The sequence below is a fragment of the Falco cherrug genome, chromosome 7 (genome assembly GCF_023634085.1).
Source record: "Falco cherrug isolate bFalChe1 chromosome 7, bFalChe1.pri, whole genome shotgun sequence".
Classification (NCBI taxonomy): domain Eukaryota; kingdom Metazoa; phylum Chordata; class Aves; order Falconiformes; family Falconidae; genus Falco; species Falco cherrug.
In genome coordinates, this window is record NC_073703.1 from 35,129,193 (window position 1) to 35,142,943 (window position 13,751).

At 49.1% G+C, this 13,751-nt stretch overlaps 1 protein-coding gene across 2 annotated transcripts; it reads left to right on the forward strand.

Annotated features, from left to right (window-relative positions):
- Window positions 1-6,787: 6,787 nt before the first annotated feature.
- GNPNAT1 (glucosamine-phosphate N-acetyltransferase 1) lies at window positions 6,788-13,658 on the forward strand. Of its 2 annotated transcripts, none has more exons than XM_014278975.3 (6): window positions 6,788-6,910; window positions 9,382-9,569; window positions 10,267-10,329; window positions 10,988-11,115; window positions 11,617-11,678; window positions 12,117-13,658. In XM_014278975.3, the coding sequence occupies exons 2-6, from the start codon at window positions 9,398-9,400 to the stop codon at window positions 12,262-12,264; spliced, it is 573 nt and encodes a 190-aa protein (XP_014134450.1). In that variant the 5' UTR covers window positions 6,788-6,910; window positions 9,382-9,397; the 3' UTR covers window positions 12,265-13,658. The 2 variants fall into 2 exon arrangements, with proteins under 2 accessions (XP_014134450.1, XP_027659259.1); XM_027803458.2 differs by having other exon boundaries at window positions 9,382-9,473.
- Window positions 13,659-13,751: the final 93 nt, after the last annotated feature.

The following is a 13,751-nucleotide window of genomic DNA, read 5'->3' on the forward strand; positions in this document are numbered from 1 at the left end:
TCTGCCTGGCTGCAGGAGCAGGTCCAGACACAGAGCGAGCTGAAATCTGATGTGTAATAACTCCACCTAGAGGGAAAAGGAACGGCCGGGCAAGACAGACCACGGGCAACCGTGGCACAGCCTAGCTAGCCCATTCCCCACCCCCCGGGAGGGATCGCTGCTGGATATGGCTCTGCTGCATGTGGCCCTGTTGCACCAGAGCAGGTGCCACTCGCTGTGACGGTGGCACGATGCTCGGTCCCATGGGTGCATCAGCTACCATCAGTTCTCAGTGAGGCCGGCTTGGATCTGAAAGCCCAGATGTCTCTGTCCACCTCAACTGCCACTCACTGGTGTCACACATGAGATTTGTGGCCACATCATGGGTGACTCTCTGAGTCCTTCACTCAGGGCATTCCCCTCTCTTGGTATTTCATTGCTGACACCTGGAGTTTCACTGCTCTGTGGCACTTCCTAGGGCACGGAAATCTCTGTGGACAGGCCACACAGTTCAAAACCAGTGGGGAAATCAGCACAAACACATATCTTGTTACGATCCCCTTCCCAGTGTTCCAGTACACCCAGTGCTAAAATACCCCCCAAATCTGAGAGTTTGTTCTCCACAGCCATGTGCTCTGGCTTACTTTCATTTGCCTTTTTTTCAATAGCAGATCCATCTGCAGTTTGGTCAGAGATAAGAGCTGGGAAGTGCCTCCTGTCTCATCCAGACCTTCTGCCCTTCTCCAGCCAGGTCTGACTCCACCAAACCTGGGAGTCGGTTGGCCACAGAATCCCAGACTGGTGGAGGCTGAAAGGGACCACTGGAGCTCATCCAGTCCAACCCTCTGCTAAAGCAGGGTCTCCTGGAGCAGGTTGCACAGAATCATGTCCAGGCGGGTTTTGAATATCTCCAGAGGTCTCCCCCACCAGGTGCAATGGGAGGGGGTTCCTTCAGAGGGAAATTTGGGGCTGCTCTCCCCACTTGTGGCTGTATCTGGCTGAACCTCAGGGTTGTTCAGGGATGGAGGATGCAAATACACCCAAGTGTGGATGGATGGATGGACGCATAGACGGATGCATGGAAGGAAGGAAGGATGAAGTCAGGGTGAAGCCACTGGCACAAGCTGTGGTACCTTTTCCCAGCACTCATGAGCTGCCACCAGGTCTGGTTGGTGTCCAGCCAACCCAGAGTCCAGGAAGACCTGGGGGAATACCATCATCCTGGGCAGGGCAGGTGGGAGCACAGTGCAGGAGCAGCTGCTCTCAGCGTAGCCCATGCAGAGACCTTAGCAAACTACTAAAGTTTTCACTGCCTTGCTCATCCTCTCCAGGCATGAGCAGCCAGCAGTCACCACCCTGCAATTCTGAGAACCCCCCCCCATGTTTTCTCCTCCCACCCTTCCCGGGCCCCCCTTTGCTGACCAGCTGCTCAGTCTCTTTCAGGCCTCGCTCACTTCAGCCCTGTTGCCCTTCCCACGGGACTCCTGCCCACACCATTCCGGCTCTGGGCAATGGAAGCAGCCACCGTTTTTTTTTCTTCTCCATAACCCTGGAAATTGGAGACCAAGGGAGCATCAGCTTCAGCATCTGTTTAACAACTGCCTCTTATCACTGCTCACACAGTGCAGCCCAAGCGGAAGATAAAGCATTTCCACCACAATGGATAAACAAAGATCAAGCCTGTCAAGCAGTTCACACAGCAATATTGTCCTGGGCCTGCTCAGCTGCCCAGATTCAGGATGTGCTTCTTCCCAAGAGCCATGCTCAGTTCCCCAGGCAGCCGGCTGCCGAGGGACATGCCAAGGCTCTTCTGGGACACTGCTGAGCCTTCGGCCGGGCTGGCCACATTGCTGCCATGCTCGGACTCATGTACAACCAGGGTGCGAGAGCTCCCTCCTGCCTATAGCTCCTCTCCAAAGCCCTTCCCACTGCTCATCCCACCAGGGTGGCAATTTCGTCTTCAGGTTTCAGATGATCTGACGGCGCAGGAGGGACACCCACCAATGCCCAAACCCTGGCTGCCCCACGGCTGCACTGGGGCCAGTTTTGTCCCTTAAATGTATTCCCCCAGCATCCATGGAAGCAGAGGACAAACAATCAGGGCTGCGGTTCCTTTGAGGAAGCTTCAGTCCTCAATTTAATTGAGCTTATAGAAATATAACCTTTGGGAAATAGACGACAGTCCTCCTTAACTGGCACACTGATGGGAGGTCAGGTGAGACAGAGCGTTTGCAGAGACAGTTGCTAGACAAATGCCATCTTGGCACCACCAGCTCGTATTTGGTGGAAGGGAGAAAAGTAAAAGCTGTTATTTACTCACTAATCCGTCCAGTGAAAATGGCTTATCAAATCCACAGTGCACTCATTTTTTACAGGAAGGCTAGGGAGATCCATCATCCAGAGTACTCTGGTTGCGCCTGATGAGAAAATGTCCTTTTACCTGCAGGGACTGTAAATCTCTGGAGTTACCTGCAATTCATGCACCCTCGTACCCGCTGCATGCAGACTCGGGACACTCTGGGATCAGAAGTACCATTTGGGTTGCATTCCCCATTTCTCAGCTCAAGGCCAGACCTGTGCTTAATCTGATCCCAACTCCAGGGGGGGAGCTGATTCTATTTTACTTCTCATAAAATAGCCACATCCAAAGGAGGGTGAGAGCAATAAGTAAGTTTCTTACTGAAGCTACTTTTTTGCACTTTTTTAAAGCCCCATCTTGGACTCTGAGCTGGGATATTTGAGTATTAATGAGGCGTAATGTTGTTAGCCTTAGGCGGGGATTTTCTCCATTTAAAAAAAAAAAAAAAAGGTGTTTCTGGGCCATAGGGAGGAGAGACAAGAAAACCTGAAGACACTAAATATGTACTTTTTCCAGCCTCTGCAGACAGCAGGCTGGGGCTGCCTCTGCAAGGGGCAGCCTCTGCTTCCCTCTGGAAGCAATGGCTGGGGCAGAGGGCTGCAACACACCACAGGTGTCCTAACACTTCCCCTGCCCCTGCAGTTAGATTGTATCTGGCTTTGTGGCTAAAGATGGGATATTTATTTCCAGTGAGGAAGACATGGTCCAGATGCTCTTCTCCTTTCATAACTGCACTAACACTACAATAAACCCCAAAGAAATATCATTTCCCAGGTCCCAGGCAGCCATCTGGATGGTGGCAGAGCTTTGCCAAAGACTGCCAGGCTTCCTCTGTGACTTTATTAAGTTCAAGCAGGTATTTAGTTTCTCATTATCCACCCGTGGGCAACATTCGGGGAGACATGGCAGCATCTTTATTGCCTCTGGCAGAGAGATGGGGGTTAAGCGGCTGCCGAGCCCTCTGCAAAATCCAGGTGCCCAGAGCTGGTTTATGCAGCTCTTCCGCAGATATTTCCGCTGCTCGGGATTTACTGGTGGCTGGATACAGCCCAATCTACAAGAGGCAAAAAGAATCAGAGGCTGGTCCCAGGGTATACTGAGCCCCAAACATCTGTTTCCAAAACAGAATGTAAACAATTTTATTGTGGCAAGGATTTATTCATTCTTACTGCCTTGTGTCATACAGCCACAGGAGAGCCTTTTTCTCTCCTCATAAAGCAGGGTGTGTTTCAGACTCAAACATTTACATCAAGCAAGTGCTTCCTTTCCCATCTTTCTGACTGTCCCGCGGTCATGAATTTGCAATTTCCCTGCCTTGTGACTGTCTTGTTCCAGTGCTGGCAAATACAGAACAGCCAGAGGATATCACTTTGCTGGTTTGTTTGTTTTTTTTTTTTCCTCTGCAACAAAATACACCGCAGTGGAACCAGCAGAGGAGATGAACGCATCCATGACACAAATGGAAATGAGTTATTTCAACTTTCCCCTTGCTCTTCAGCAGCGAAATCCTGGCCTCGGAGGTACTGGGGAGATTTATCTGTTTGCTGCTGTGAATCCTCACCGGCCCTAATCGCTTGACCTGTACAAAGCCACCAGGTGGGACTTGGAGATGTCTCATGGATATGTGAGAGCTCAGCAGCAGCCACATGCCTTTTGCCAAGCTTTTGGCAAGAAGCAAAGCCTGTTTCATGCGCGGACTCTCAGGAGCCTTTGCAAAGTGGCTGAGCCCCGACCCAGTTTCCTCTTGCTGGGTACGCTAATCTAATCCTTCCTGGCTGGCCACCTCTTCTTTAAAAGCCCTTAAGAGCACCGCCACCTCCTTCCAATGTGGTTAAAATTAGAGAAAAAGCTTAAAACTTACCACATGGGAAGCGGGGTGGCTGAAAAACAGCTGGCCCCATTCTGCCCTGCCTGTGTGGTTGGCTCAGGTTTTGCCAGAGGGTTTTGAATGGGCCCTTGGGAGGGTGTAAAGAGCAAATCTTTGTGAGGGGTTAATCCTCTCATGACAGCAGCTCTTCTTCAAAGTATCTCTGGGTTCCTGAAATGGAAGAGGGTTTTGGAAGCACTGACAAGAGGCACTGTTCAGTTTAAGCCCCTCCATCAGGGCAGGTTTCTTAGCTCTCAGTTTGCAAATCCAGTTGCAGGCAGTATGTTCCCACCTCTGCTCACAGACTGGCAAATTCACCTTTCCTTGGGAAGGTTTTTCCATCCAGATCATTTCCCTGCTCTGGTTTAGACTCATGCTGCTACAAAATCCATGTGCAAAAAGGTTTCTGTCCTCAACCCAAGCCACAGTCAGTACCTGCAGTGGTTAATAGGACAGGACTAGTCTAAAGGGCTAAAAAACAGCCCTGCTGGGGCAAGGCAAGAGGTTTTACCAAACCAAAGGATTTTTTCCTCATTCTGCAATGTTATGCTGCAGCACAGTAGGGGCTCTGGCGGTCAGAAGTTGAGATACATGCACAGAGGATAGCGCCATTCAGCTATTAAATACCACGGGCCTGATGCATCTTCTGGGTCATTCCATTGTTGGATGGGAGGATGTATATGGATAAGTCTCGTCCAGAAAGACGTATTCCCCACACTGGTCCAGGACCTCGTCTCCGAGCCTCACTGGGGAGAGCTGGGCTGACACCATGTGGCCATGGCCTTGTTATGGCACGGGTTTTGTTTTTAAAAAGTCTTGACTTTTCAGTGATTTAGGTGAAACACAAAATCTATCTCACATCCATAAAATCTTTCAATCAGGAAAAGGCACTGCGGAGGGGAGTTAAGCTAAACTGCCACCTGCCATTTTTCACACAGTGGAAATGTGTCCACACTCCCAGTTTGTGGGTTGTTTGGGGTTTTTTTCTGCACAGAAGTGAGACATGATGTTCGTTTTTTGTAGCATGAATAGGACCTTCCCAGTCCTCTCAACCCTTCAAAATGAAGGAAACAGAGAAGGAATAGGAGGGAAAAGCTCACATCCAGTTTGTAGCTCTCCCTTGTAATAAAAGGTTAATAGTCACAGTGATTCACCCATGCAGCCCCCAGCCCTGTTTCTGCTGGACAAGCATCGCCCCCAGATTTTGGGTGTGCCTGAGCCCAGGGAGGTTGGTGTGTGTCATCTGGTCACTCTGGGCCTGAAGAAGTAAAAACTAAGTAATGTTGATTGTTTCCATGGCAACAGTGATTCATTCTGAGGGTAGAGTAACACGGGGAAGAAACATGGAAAATGAAAATCATGTCTCAGAAGCACATTGTAGATTTATCTTGTTCAGCAAGGCTTCCTGCTCCATGCTGCATGCACGCCTTGACCTCAGCTATTTATAAAACAGCCTCTTAAGATGATCTCAGAGTTGGTTGGGTTTTTTCATTGGAAAGGAAGAAAAACCCTCACTCATGCCCTCTGCCAGCCTTGGAGGCTGATCAAGGTCTTGCCCAAAGGGAGTGACGGAGCCTCCAAAAGCAATCCCCCAGAGATGAAAATTATCAAAGTGAGGGATGCTTTCGTTACTAAAGCTGCTCCCACCTGCAATTCCTCAGGAGAAAGGAACCTGTGTATAGTCCTTTCATCTGAGCCATCCCTCCACAGCTACCCATGGGCCCATCCGGAGCTGTGTCCAGCTCGGGGTTGGAGAGCAGCCCTCCAAAGGCACCGGGCAGCTTCCCAGAGGACCTCCGGAGGCCAAACCCCAGTGAAAACACCGGGAAAAGTATGCAGAGCAGCCAGCAAGGACAGCCTCCGAGCTGCCTGGCGTGTTGCTTCTGAAAACCATCACACAGACCCTCACTGACCTCACGTGGTCTGAGCATCAGTTTTACCTTTCCCCCAGAAGCAAATGCAGCAGTCAGTCAAAATAAACACCAGTTATCTCTACAGGGAAGGCAGCCAGCTGAAAAAAAAAAAGGCCTGCCAAGCCCAGCAGACACACACCCCCTCCCCACACCACGCTGAGGAGCGGGACTCCCACCACCCACGGAAGGGAGGAATCCTGCCTGCACTGAGGGGCACTGCCTGTTCCCCTGCCACCCGCCTGGCTCCTGGGAGGGATGCCAGTGCAGGGAGCCGGAGGGATTTTCCTTCAGGCGTCAAAACGCTGTCAGCCGGGGCAAATCCCTCTGCCTGCGCGCTCCCCAGGTGGAGCGAGGCAGCCGGGCCTGGCGCCCGGTTGCTCTCGCTGCCCTCACCCTTCACCCCGCCGAGCCCATCGGGGCAGCCGCCACGGTGAAACGGCCGTTCAGGCAGAGGAGCAGCGGGAGGGGCGGCGGGCTCAGCGGGGCTGCCCGGGCCGCGCACAACCGCACCCGCCATCTTGTCCCGCCTCCGCCGGCACGGCGCTACGCGCGCGCAGGGGCAGGGCCTCTCCCAGGGAGGGGGCGTGGCCGCACCCCCGCCGCCCAATCCGTGCGCGAGGGGGGGCTGTTCCCGAAGGTCGGAAGGCCGCGAAGCGGGGGCGGGGCCGGCGGTCGGTGATTGGCCGCGCGCTGGCGTGCGTGCGTGCCGGGCCACGCTCCCTTGCCACGTCCGTGCGGCGCCTGCGGTGGAGCCGGTGCGGGCGGCATTCGGCGCCGCGGCCTCGTGCACGGGTGAGTGCGAGCGGGACGGGGGCTGCGGAGGTGGCCCGGCTCCTCGGCGTCCCCCTCAGGAGTTGGGTGAGGGGCGGGCTAGCGGGGATGCCTCCGAGGGACTGGGAGGGACGTGCGCCTCCCCCCACGAGGGGCTGCGTGAAGGATGGGCCTGCGGGGCCCCTGCTGAGGGGGTGAGGGGACCCCCCTCCGCCCCCCCCCTAAGGAGAGGCTGGGTGTGAGGTCAGGGACGCTCTGCTCCCCGAGCGGCTGGGTGTGAGGTGAGGGACACCCACCCCACCCCCCCCGCCATCCCCCCGAGCGGCTGGGTGTGAGGTGAGAGGACAGCACCCCGGGGGTGAGCTAAGGGGACCCTCGAAGGGCTGTGTGTGGGTTCCCACACCTGAGGGGCTGCTGCAGCTGAGAGCTGTGGGGCCCTCCCTCGGGGCCCTGTGGAAACCCCCTCGGGGCGGGGACAGCTTCAGGTGGGGACCCCGCCGGGGGCAGTGCGGGGCTGGCTCTGTCGCCCCATTCCCCTACGGCTGGGGAGCCGGGTGAGGTCTGACCGAGCAGCCCCCGGGGAGGGTCTTCCTCAGGCAGGCAGCAGATTCCGGGAGGAGCAGGCATACCGTGCTCCTTCACCGCCGACTTCCCGGAGCGGGGGAGGGTGTCCCGTGCGCGCAGGCACGGCCCCGTCCCGATGCTGACACGGGTGGGGAGCCCGGGATGCTCCGGCGGGGAGCCTTGGGGTGTGCACCAGGGCCAGCACCCGGGCTTGGAGTAAGCTCAGCAGGCCAGGAGGGGGAACCGGCTACCTATCGAAATAGGCCGGAGCTACCCTTCCTGGCCATGCCTTCATCCCTTTTTCTTTAACTGACCAGTGCATTTCTGTGGAGTAAGTCATATTCCGAACTCTAGAAAATGTGTGAAGCTTCGAACTTCATCCTGCTCCAGCTGTGCTGGCTGTAGTTTGGAAAATAACTGTTTAGTTTGTCACTAACTGCTTGGAGAGCATCAAAAAACTTTTATTTCCTTCAACAGGGCTTTTCTAGTATTGTGTGTGCTCGGTATTCTGTAATTCTAAGGTGAAATTAAATTTATTTTATTCTGTACAGGACACTATTTGAATGTTATGAATGCTCATGAATTCTAGGAAGGCTTTGTAATGGGACAGGGTAACAGCAATATGACAATAATTGAGATCTAGGAACAGAGATACCAGATGTATTGCTGGAACCAGGGAGACATCAGTTTTGCTTAGCAGTGACATAATTAATATGCTCGTGATGGGCTTGCAGTCCTCTGCACATATCAGTGTGACCTGATCGCTAAAGCTCCAGACTGGGGCTCAGAAGAAACGGATTTTCACTTCTGACTCTGTTGTCTGTGGAAATGTTTTTCTTTGCACTTTTCCCACTGTTTTATTTTACAAATTCTCATCCCATATGAATTTTCATTGTTGTTTAATTGCTCTGACAGCAAATTCTTTTAGTTTTATATGCAAGATTGAGATAAGAATGGGGGTTTAAAGGCCAGTGGATAACAGCAGGTGGCATAACAAAAATTTTGTGGGCTTTTTTTGATTTTTTTTTAATAGTTTCGAAGCTATTATGCTGCAGTTATGCTGAGATGCTTCATAGCTAACATCCTCTGTACTTTCTCAGGACAGCTTAACAGGGCTGCAAGATGCCTTATTTTGAAAAGCATCCCGAATACATTTTTCTTGTTGATGTTCATTTGGCCTGTCCAATAGTGTGATTACCATATCTTTTCTGGTACAGCTAAACTTCTAAATAATACACAATTCCCAGCATCTCTTTAATCATTAACTGTCATCTTGGCAGTTCTGTTTTACCTGTTAATGGACAATGAGGTGCTGCACTATACAGCTGAGATGGTATTAGATTTTGTAAATACGTAGAGCAAATGTGACCTCATGAGAAACACAGCACGAGCTTTAAGCATGTGTGCAGGCTGTTGTATCATCTGTGTTTTCATCTGTGTGATGTAGTGCCTCTTGGCTGAGCCACCCAATATTTATGTGATGGGACCAGTTGAAAAAAGTGTACTATTCTGCCAGTTTTAAATGAAACATCAATGCAAATGATCTCCTCTGTGCTCAGTAAACAGTATGTAGGGAGGTTTCTAGAGAATGTGAGATGCTTTCCTTTTCTGAGGGCTATAGGGGTTAAGTATCCTGGTGAATGCCTTATCTGCTTGGTTTTTTCCAAGAGAAAAAAAACTTCCTTGATGAACCCAAGTGCCATAAGTGCTCCGTGTTGACTTTTAGATAACATGGGGGTGACCTTTGTTTAACCCCACAGCTTAGTCTGGAGAAGGTTGAGGAGCTTCAATTGCAGATAAAGTGAACAGCAGCGCATTCACCTGTCCCAGGAACGTCATGTGGCACGGCATAACCAGGGGACAGCATATTTAGAGATTAAAACAAGAGCAAACCAAAATGTTCCTTACACATGTGCTTTCTGTTCCAGAACACTTGTTGCAGCCATGATGCCTGTTGCAACAGTGATGCCTGATGACACACCGATGTTTGACCCAAATATTCTGCATGAACTTGACTGGAGTGAGAACACAGTGACGTTTTCTCCTGCTATTTCTCCTTTAGATCCAGGAGATGGCCTAGTTTTAAGACCGCTTTGCACAGCTGATTTAAATCGAGGTAGAATCAATCCTGTTTAATGATTGCCACAAGTGAAAGCTGGGTGCTGAACTAGATAATATGTATTTCTGTGTGATCTCTCAACAGATTAGGATTGCTGATTTTATCTGATTTGGGTTATTTTTATCAGTAAGGAATTTGAGTGCTTGGCACCATGGATTGGTGCTGTGTTTGGGGGACCCTCGAAACTGGTTTTACTGTTATGTCATATCTTCCAAGTGATCCACAGCTTCCTATTCACCACACCTTTAGAGAGGGAGTACAGTTGTTCATACTGTTCCCTTTTACATAAAAATAATGTGAACCAGCATATTATTCTTAGTGCATGAAGACTTCAGTTCTTTAATGTGGACAAAAAGATTGTTCTGAACATACAGTTTAATACCACATCATTTCAGGCTTATACTTTTCTTGCTTGAATGTATGCATCTTCTGTGCTTGAGCTGCAGTTTGCTGCTGAGGCAGTAGCTGATTCTTAAGCATTGCTCAAGGCAGGAGTTTGATTTTAAGATTACAGTCTAGTTCTAGAATATGCAGAGTGTAGGCTTTTATGTACCACTGAGCTGGATGGTGCTGTGGGGATGTTAACTCTCCCAACAGCCCTGTCGGGTTCTTCTGTGCTATTTGGAGCTAATTGTGTCTCTGTCCCTCACTGAGGGTTGTTTGGTGTCTCCCCCCCACACTTCTTTTATAACAGGCTTTTTTAAGGTTCTGGGTCAGCTGACTGAAACTGGAGTTGCAAGCCCAGAGCAGTTTATCAGTGAGTATATCATTATTTGTGGCATTTCCATAGAGGTTGCTGGGAGCCAGAGGACACTGAAACTGACAGCAAATCTACTTGGGTGCAAGGCTCCCAACTGCCTGATGCCAAAGGGGTTTATTAGCTCAGTTCCCCTGAGGCAGCCTTTGGCACTCAGCATTGTCGCAGCTATCCCAAAGGGTTTCTTGGCAGGGACAGGCCTAAATTGTAATACCTGCTTTGGAGACTGAGCTTTAGACACCTGGCAGAAGGGACTACTGGGTGATGGCTTGTTTGGGCTGACTTACTGCAGCACCAGTAGCGAGGCAGAGGCTTGCCTTTGATCGCAGCTCAGTGGTGTCCTGAGGTTGCTTCACTGGTTTGACTGAGACATAAGAAAACTTAAAGGAGATACTGACAACTTTGTCACAATGCCTATCTGCAGAGATGCTGGGGAAAGAGGGCTCTCTTGGCAGCTAAGGAAAAGGAATGTGTTTAATTTCTGCTTTTTGCTGGTTGTGACTCTGGGGCTTTCAGGCGCTGGGGTCTTGGGTGCATCTTCCTTGTGATCCTGAACCCTGCAGTGATCTGCAGTCAGAATCTGTTGCAAGTGTTAGACTTCATAGCAATTTAATCTGAGATTAACAGTGGCTGTTCCACTGTCTGTCTGCTCCCACAGAAACCTTTGAGCACATGAAGAGATCTGGAGATTACTACGTTACTGTTGTAGAAGACACAAATCTTGGGCAGATTGTTGCTACAGCAACACTGGTTATAGAACATAAGTTCACTCACTCCTGTGCAAAGGTATATTCTCTTGCTGCAGCTGTAAAGTGAGGAGAAAGACCCTGTCCCCTGACTCCATGTATGATATTTTTATGGTGTTACTGTGTGATGAAGTACCTTTGACATTTTAAAGGCTCTCCCATCCTTGCGTGCTCAGCTAAATAGTAAAAGGAAGCTTTGGCTTTTCTTAAAAAAGAGCAATTTTATGTCTGTTCCATTCTCCCTCACAGTGAGCTTTTGAACTAGTCAGACTTGGTTCTGACAGAGCAGATGGCTGAGGGTCTCGCTGCTGTGGAGTCCCAGCTAGATGTGTGAAAACGGGGAGCTAGAGACAAATCCCTTGGCAGGGAAAGTCTGTGGTGGGACTGCAGCTCCCACTTGCAAGGGGCATTACAAGCGTGTCAACTGCCAGAGGAGTTGTATCTGATTAGAAAGCAGAAAATCCAAGCGTGAAACGTGAAGCAGTAGGGAGACTAACACAACAGCTTTCTATTCGACTCACAGTTGCCTGTATTTTCACAGAGAGGAAGGATAGAAGATGTAGTAGTAAGCGGGGAGTGCAGAGGAAAGCAGCTTGGTAAACTGTAAGTATTTCACCACCTTTGCCATTCAACAGCAGGCAGGAAGCCCTTACTTACCTGGTCACTTCCTGTCCCCCCACCCTCCTGCGCTGATGGGTGCCAAAACACGCTGGCAAAGATCGCTCACCAGACCTATGGGACCAGGATTTTAGCTCTGCAGGGCGGATCTTCCCCAGCCAGACACATGAGAAGAATTTAGCCAGAAGGGATCACTAGCTGGCAGAGCACAAGCTGAGGTTGTTGTAACAGTGACCTAAAATTGTCTGCAAGACACTGGTGCTTACTTGCTATCGCAAGAAATAAGAACAGTCCTGTGTAGTAAGGGAAAAAAATGCAGAGTGCTGTAGAACTTCAGTATTGTAGGTCTGATAACTTAAGCTAGTTAAATGTTAATTGATGCAGCGTTCAGGGCTGTTTAACTGTTGGTTTTGTCTTTTGCAGATTAACGTCCACCCTTACGCTGCTAAGTAAGAGACTGAACTGTTACAAAATTACACTCGAGTGTCTGCCAAAAAATGTGGATTTCTATAAGAAGTTTGGCTATTCAGTATCTGAAGAAAACTACATGTTTCAACGGTTCTTTAATTAAGAACTTCCAGTTTTTTGTTTTGTTTTTTTTTTTAAAGACTCTTGGTGGAGGAGCTTGTGCTACAAACATTCTCTTCGTGGAAAATTTCTATAGTTTATTGCTACAAATATAATGATCCCTATAAATAATTAACATCAAATGTGTAAATCATTAAAAAAAATTACTGACATTTTAGAAGGGTCCTCTGGGTTAGGAAATAAGCGCTTAGAACTAATTTTTACTACTGTTCAGTCTAAGTGAAGCTTTTTTTTGGTCTGAGTTACAAAGGACTCTTGTTAAAGGCATGGTTTTTAACCAAAGGTATATATTTTTATCTCAGATTTTTTCTTGCATTGTATTTTTCTAAAGATTTGCGCTTCTTTTTCTTGATAGCCAAAGTACAGCTCATGGGATTGTTCTGCCATCCGTACTTTGTGGAAGGATGATGTAGCTTGGGTGGGGATGATGCTTCTCTTATGCAGAATTAGCGATACAGAATGGGCATTTGTTCTGTTCTTTCCATGGAACCTCACTGAAGTGCTGTTGCTGTTATTAGTGTGTCTAAAGTTTTATAGGCACTATTTTCCAAAACTGAATTTGTTACTGTTTGTGCAAGTAGGGGAGAACCCTAATGGTGTATGCTGAAGCTGATGTTCCAAATCTAAAAATGGATGTGTACTTCTCACAGCAGGGGTCCTGCACTTTAGCTGATAACTTAGTTTTCAGGATAATGACTTTTTTTTTTTTTCTGACAAAAAACCCAACAAACAAACTCAAACATGGTTTGCAACAGGGCAAAGATAACTGGGAAATGGGAATGTCTGGCAGAGGGTGCCCTGTCTCTAGTAGGGCTGGGGCTCTGGCTAGTACGTGATGGGAGTGTGGTTTGGGATTGGCAGTAGCCTGTTCAGCTTCACCCAGCGCACCTGGCCAGCAGGCTGTGGTTTTGCTGGTAATGGCTTATGCCTATGCCATAGCGAACCAGCAGGGAAATCCCCCGTCCTGTACTGAGGGATTGCTGCTTCTTTGGAGCATCCCTTTTGCTATAAGGTTGGATAAATAATTGTTAGCACTTTTGCCAGCAATGGCAAGCAAATAACATACAAAGCCCTAGTTTCAACAGTAGTGTTTTGTGCGAAGAGAGTGACAAATCCTACATCTATGAATAGGGCATTATAAATACATGGTTTGTACAGAACAGCCAGTCTTGTTTGTGAACAGTTGGGCCTTACAAAATGTTCGTTCATTGTGGTGTGGAGAGCTACTTTAAGCTGTGGTGGGGGTTCTATTTAATGTTCCTGATGGTACTCCACTCGATATAGTGTTTCTTTGGTGATGTCTGTTTTATTTATTGATTATTTTTAATAATAATAAAAAAAATCTTTAAGCTGAATAAATGAAGACTGCCAAATGTATCTAGTCTAGTTTTCACATTGCTGTGTTGTGCCTAGTGGCAGGTATCTACAGTGTGTACCTGTTGTCTTTCAGAACAGTACTGTCTGGCTACA

Coding starts and splice junctions, on each gene's coding strand:
- GNPNAT1 (XM_014278975.3), top strand. CDS start 9,398: ATGATGCCTGTTGCAACAGTGATGCCTGATGACACACCGATGTTTGAC. Junction 11,116..11,616: donor TCACTCACTCCTGTGCAAAG/GTATATTCTCTT, acceptor GTATTTTCACAG/AGAGGAAGGATAGAAGATGT. Junction 11,679..12,116: donor GGAAAGCAGCTTGGTAAACT/GTAAGTATTTCA, acceptor TGTCTTTTGCAG/ATTAACGTCCACCCTTACGC.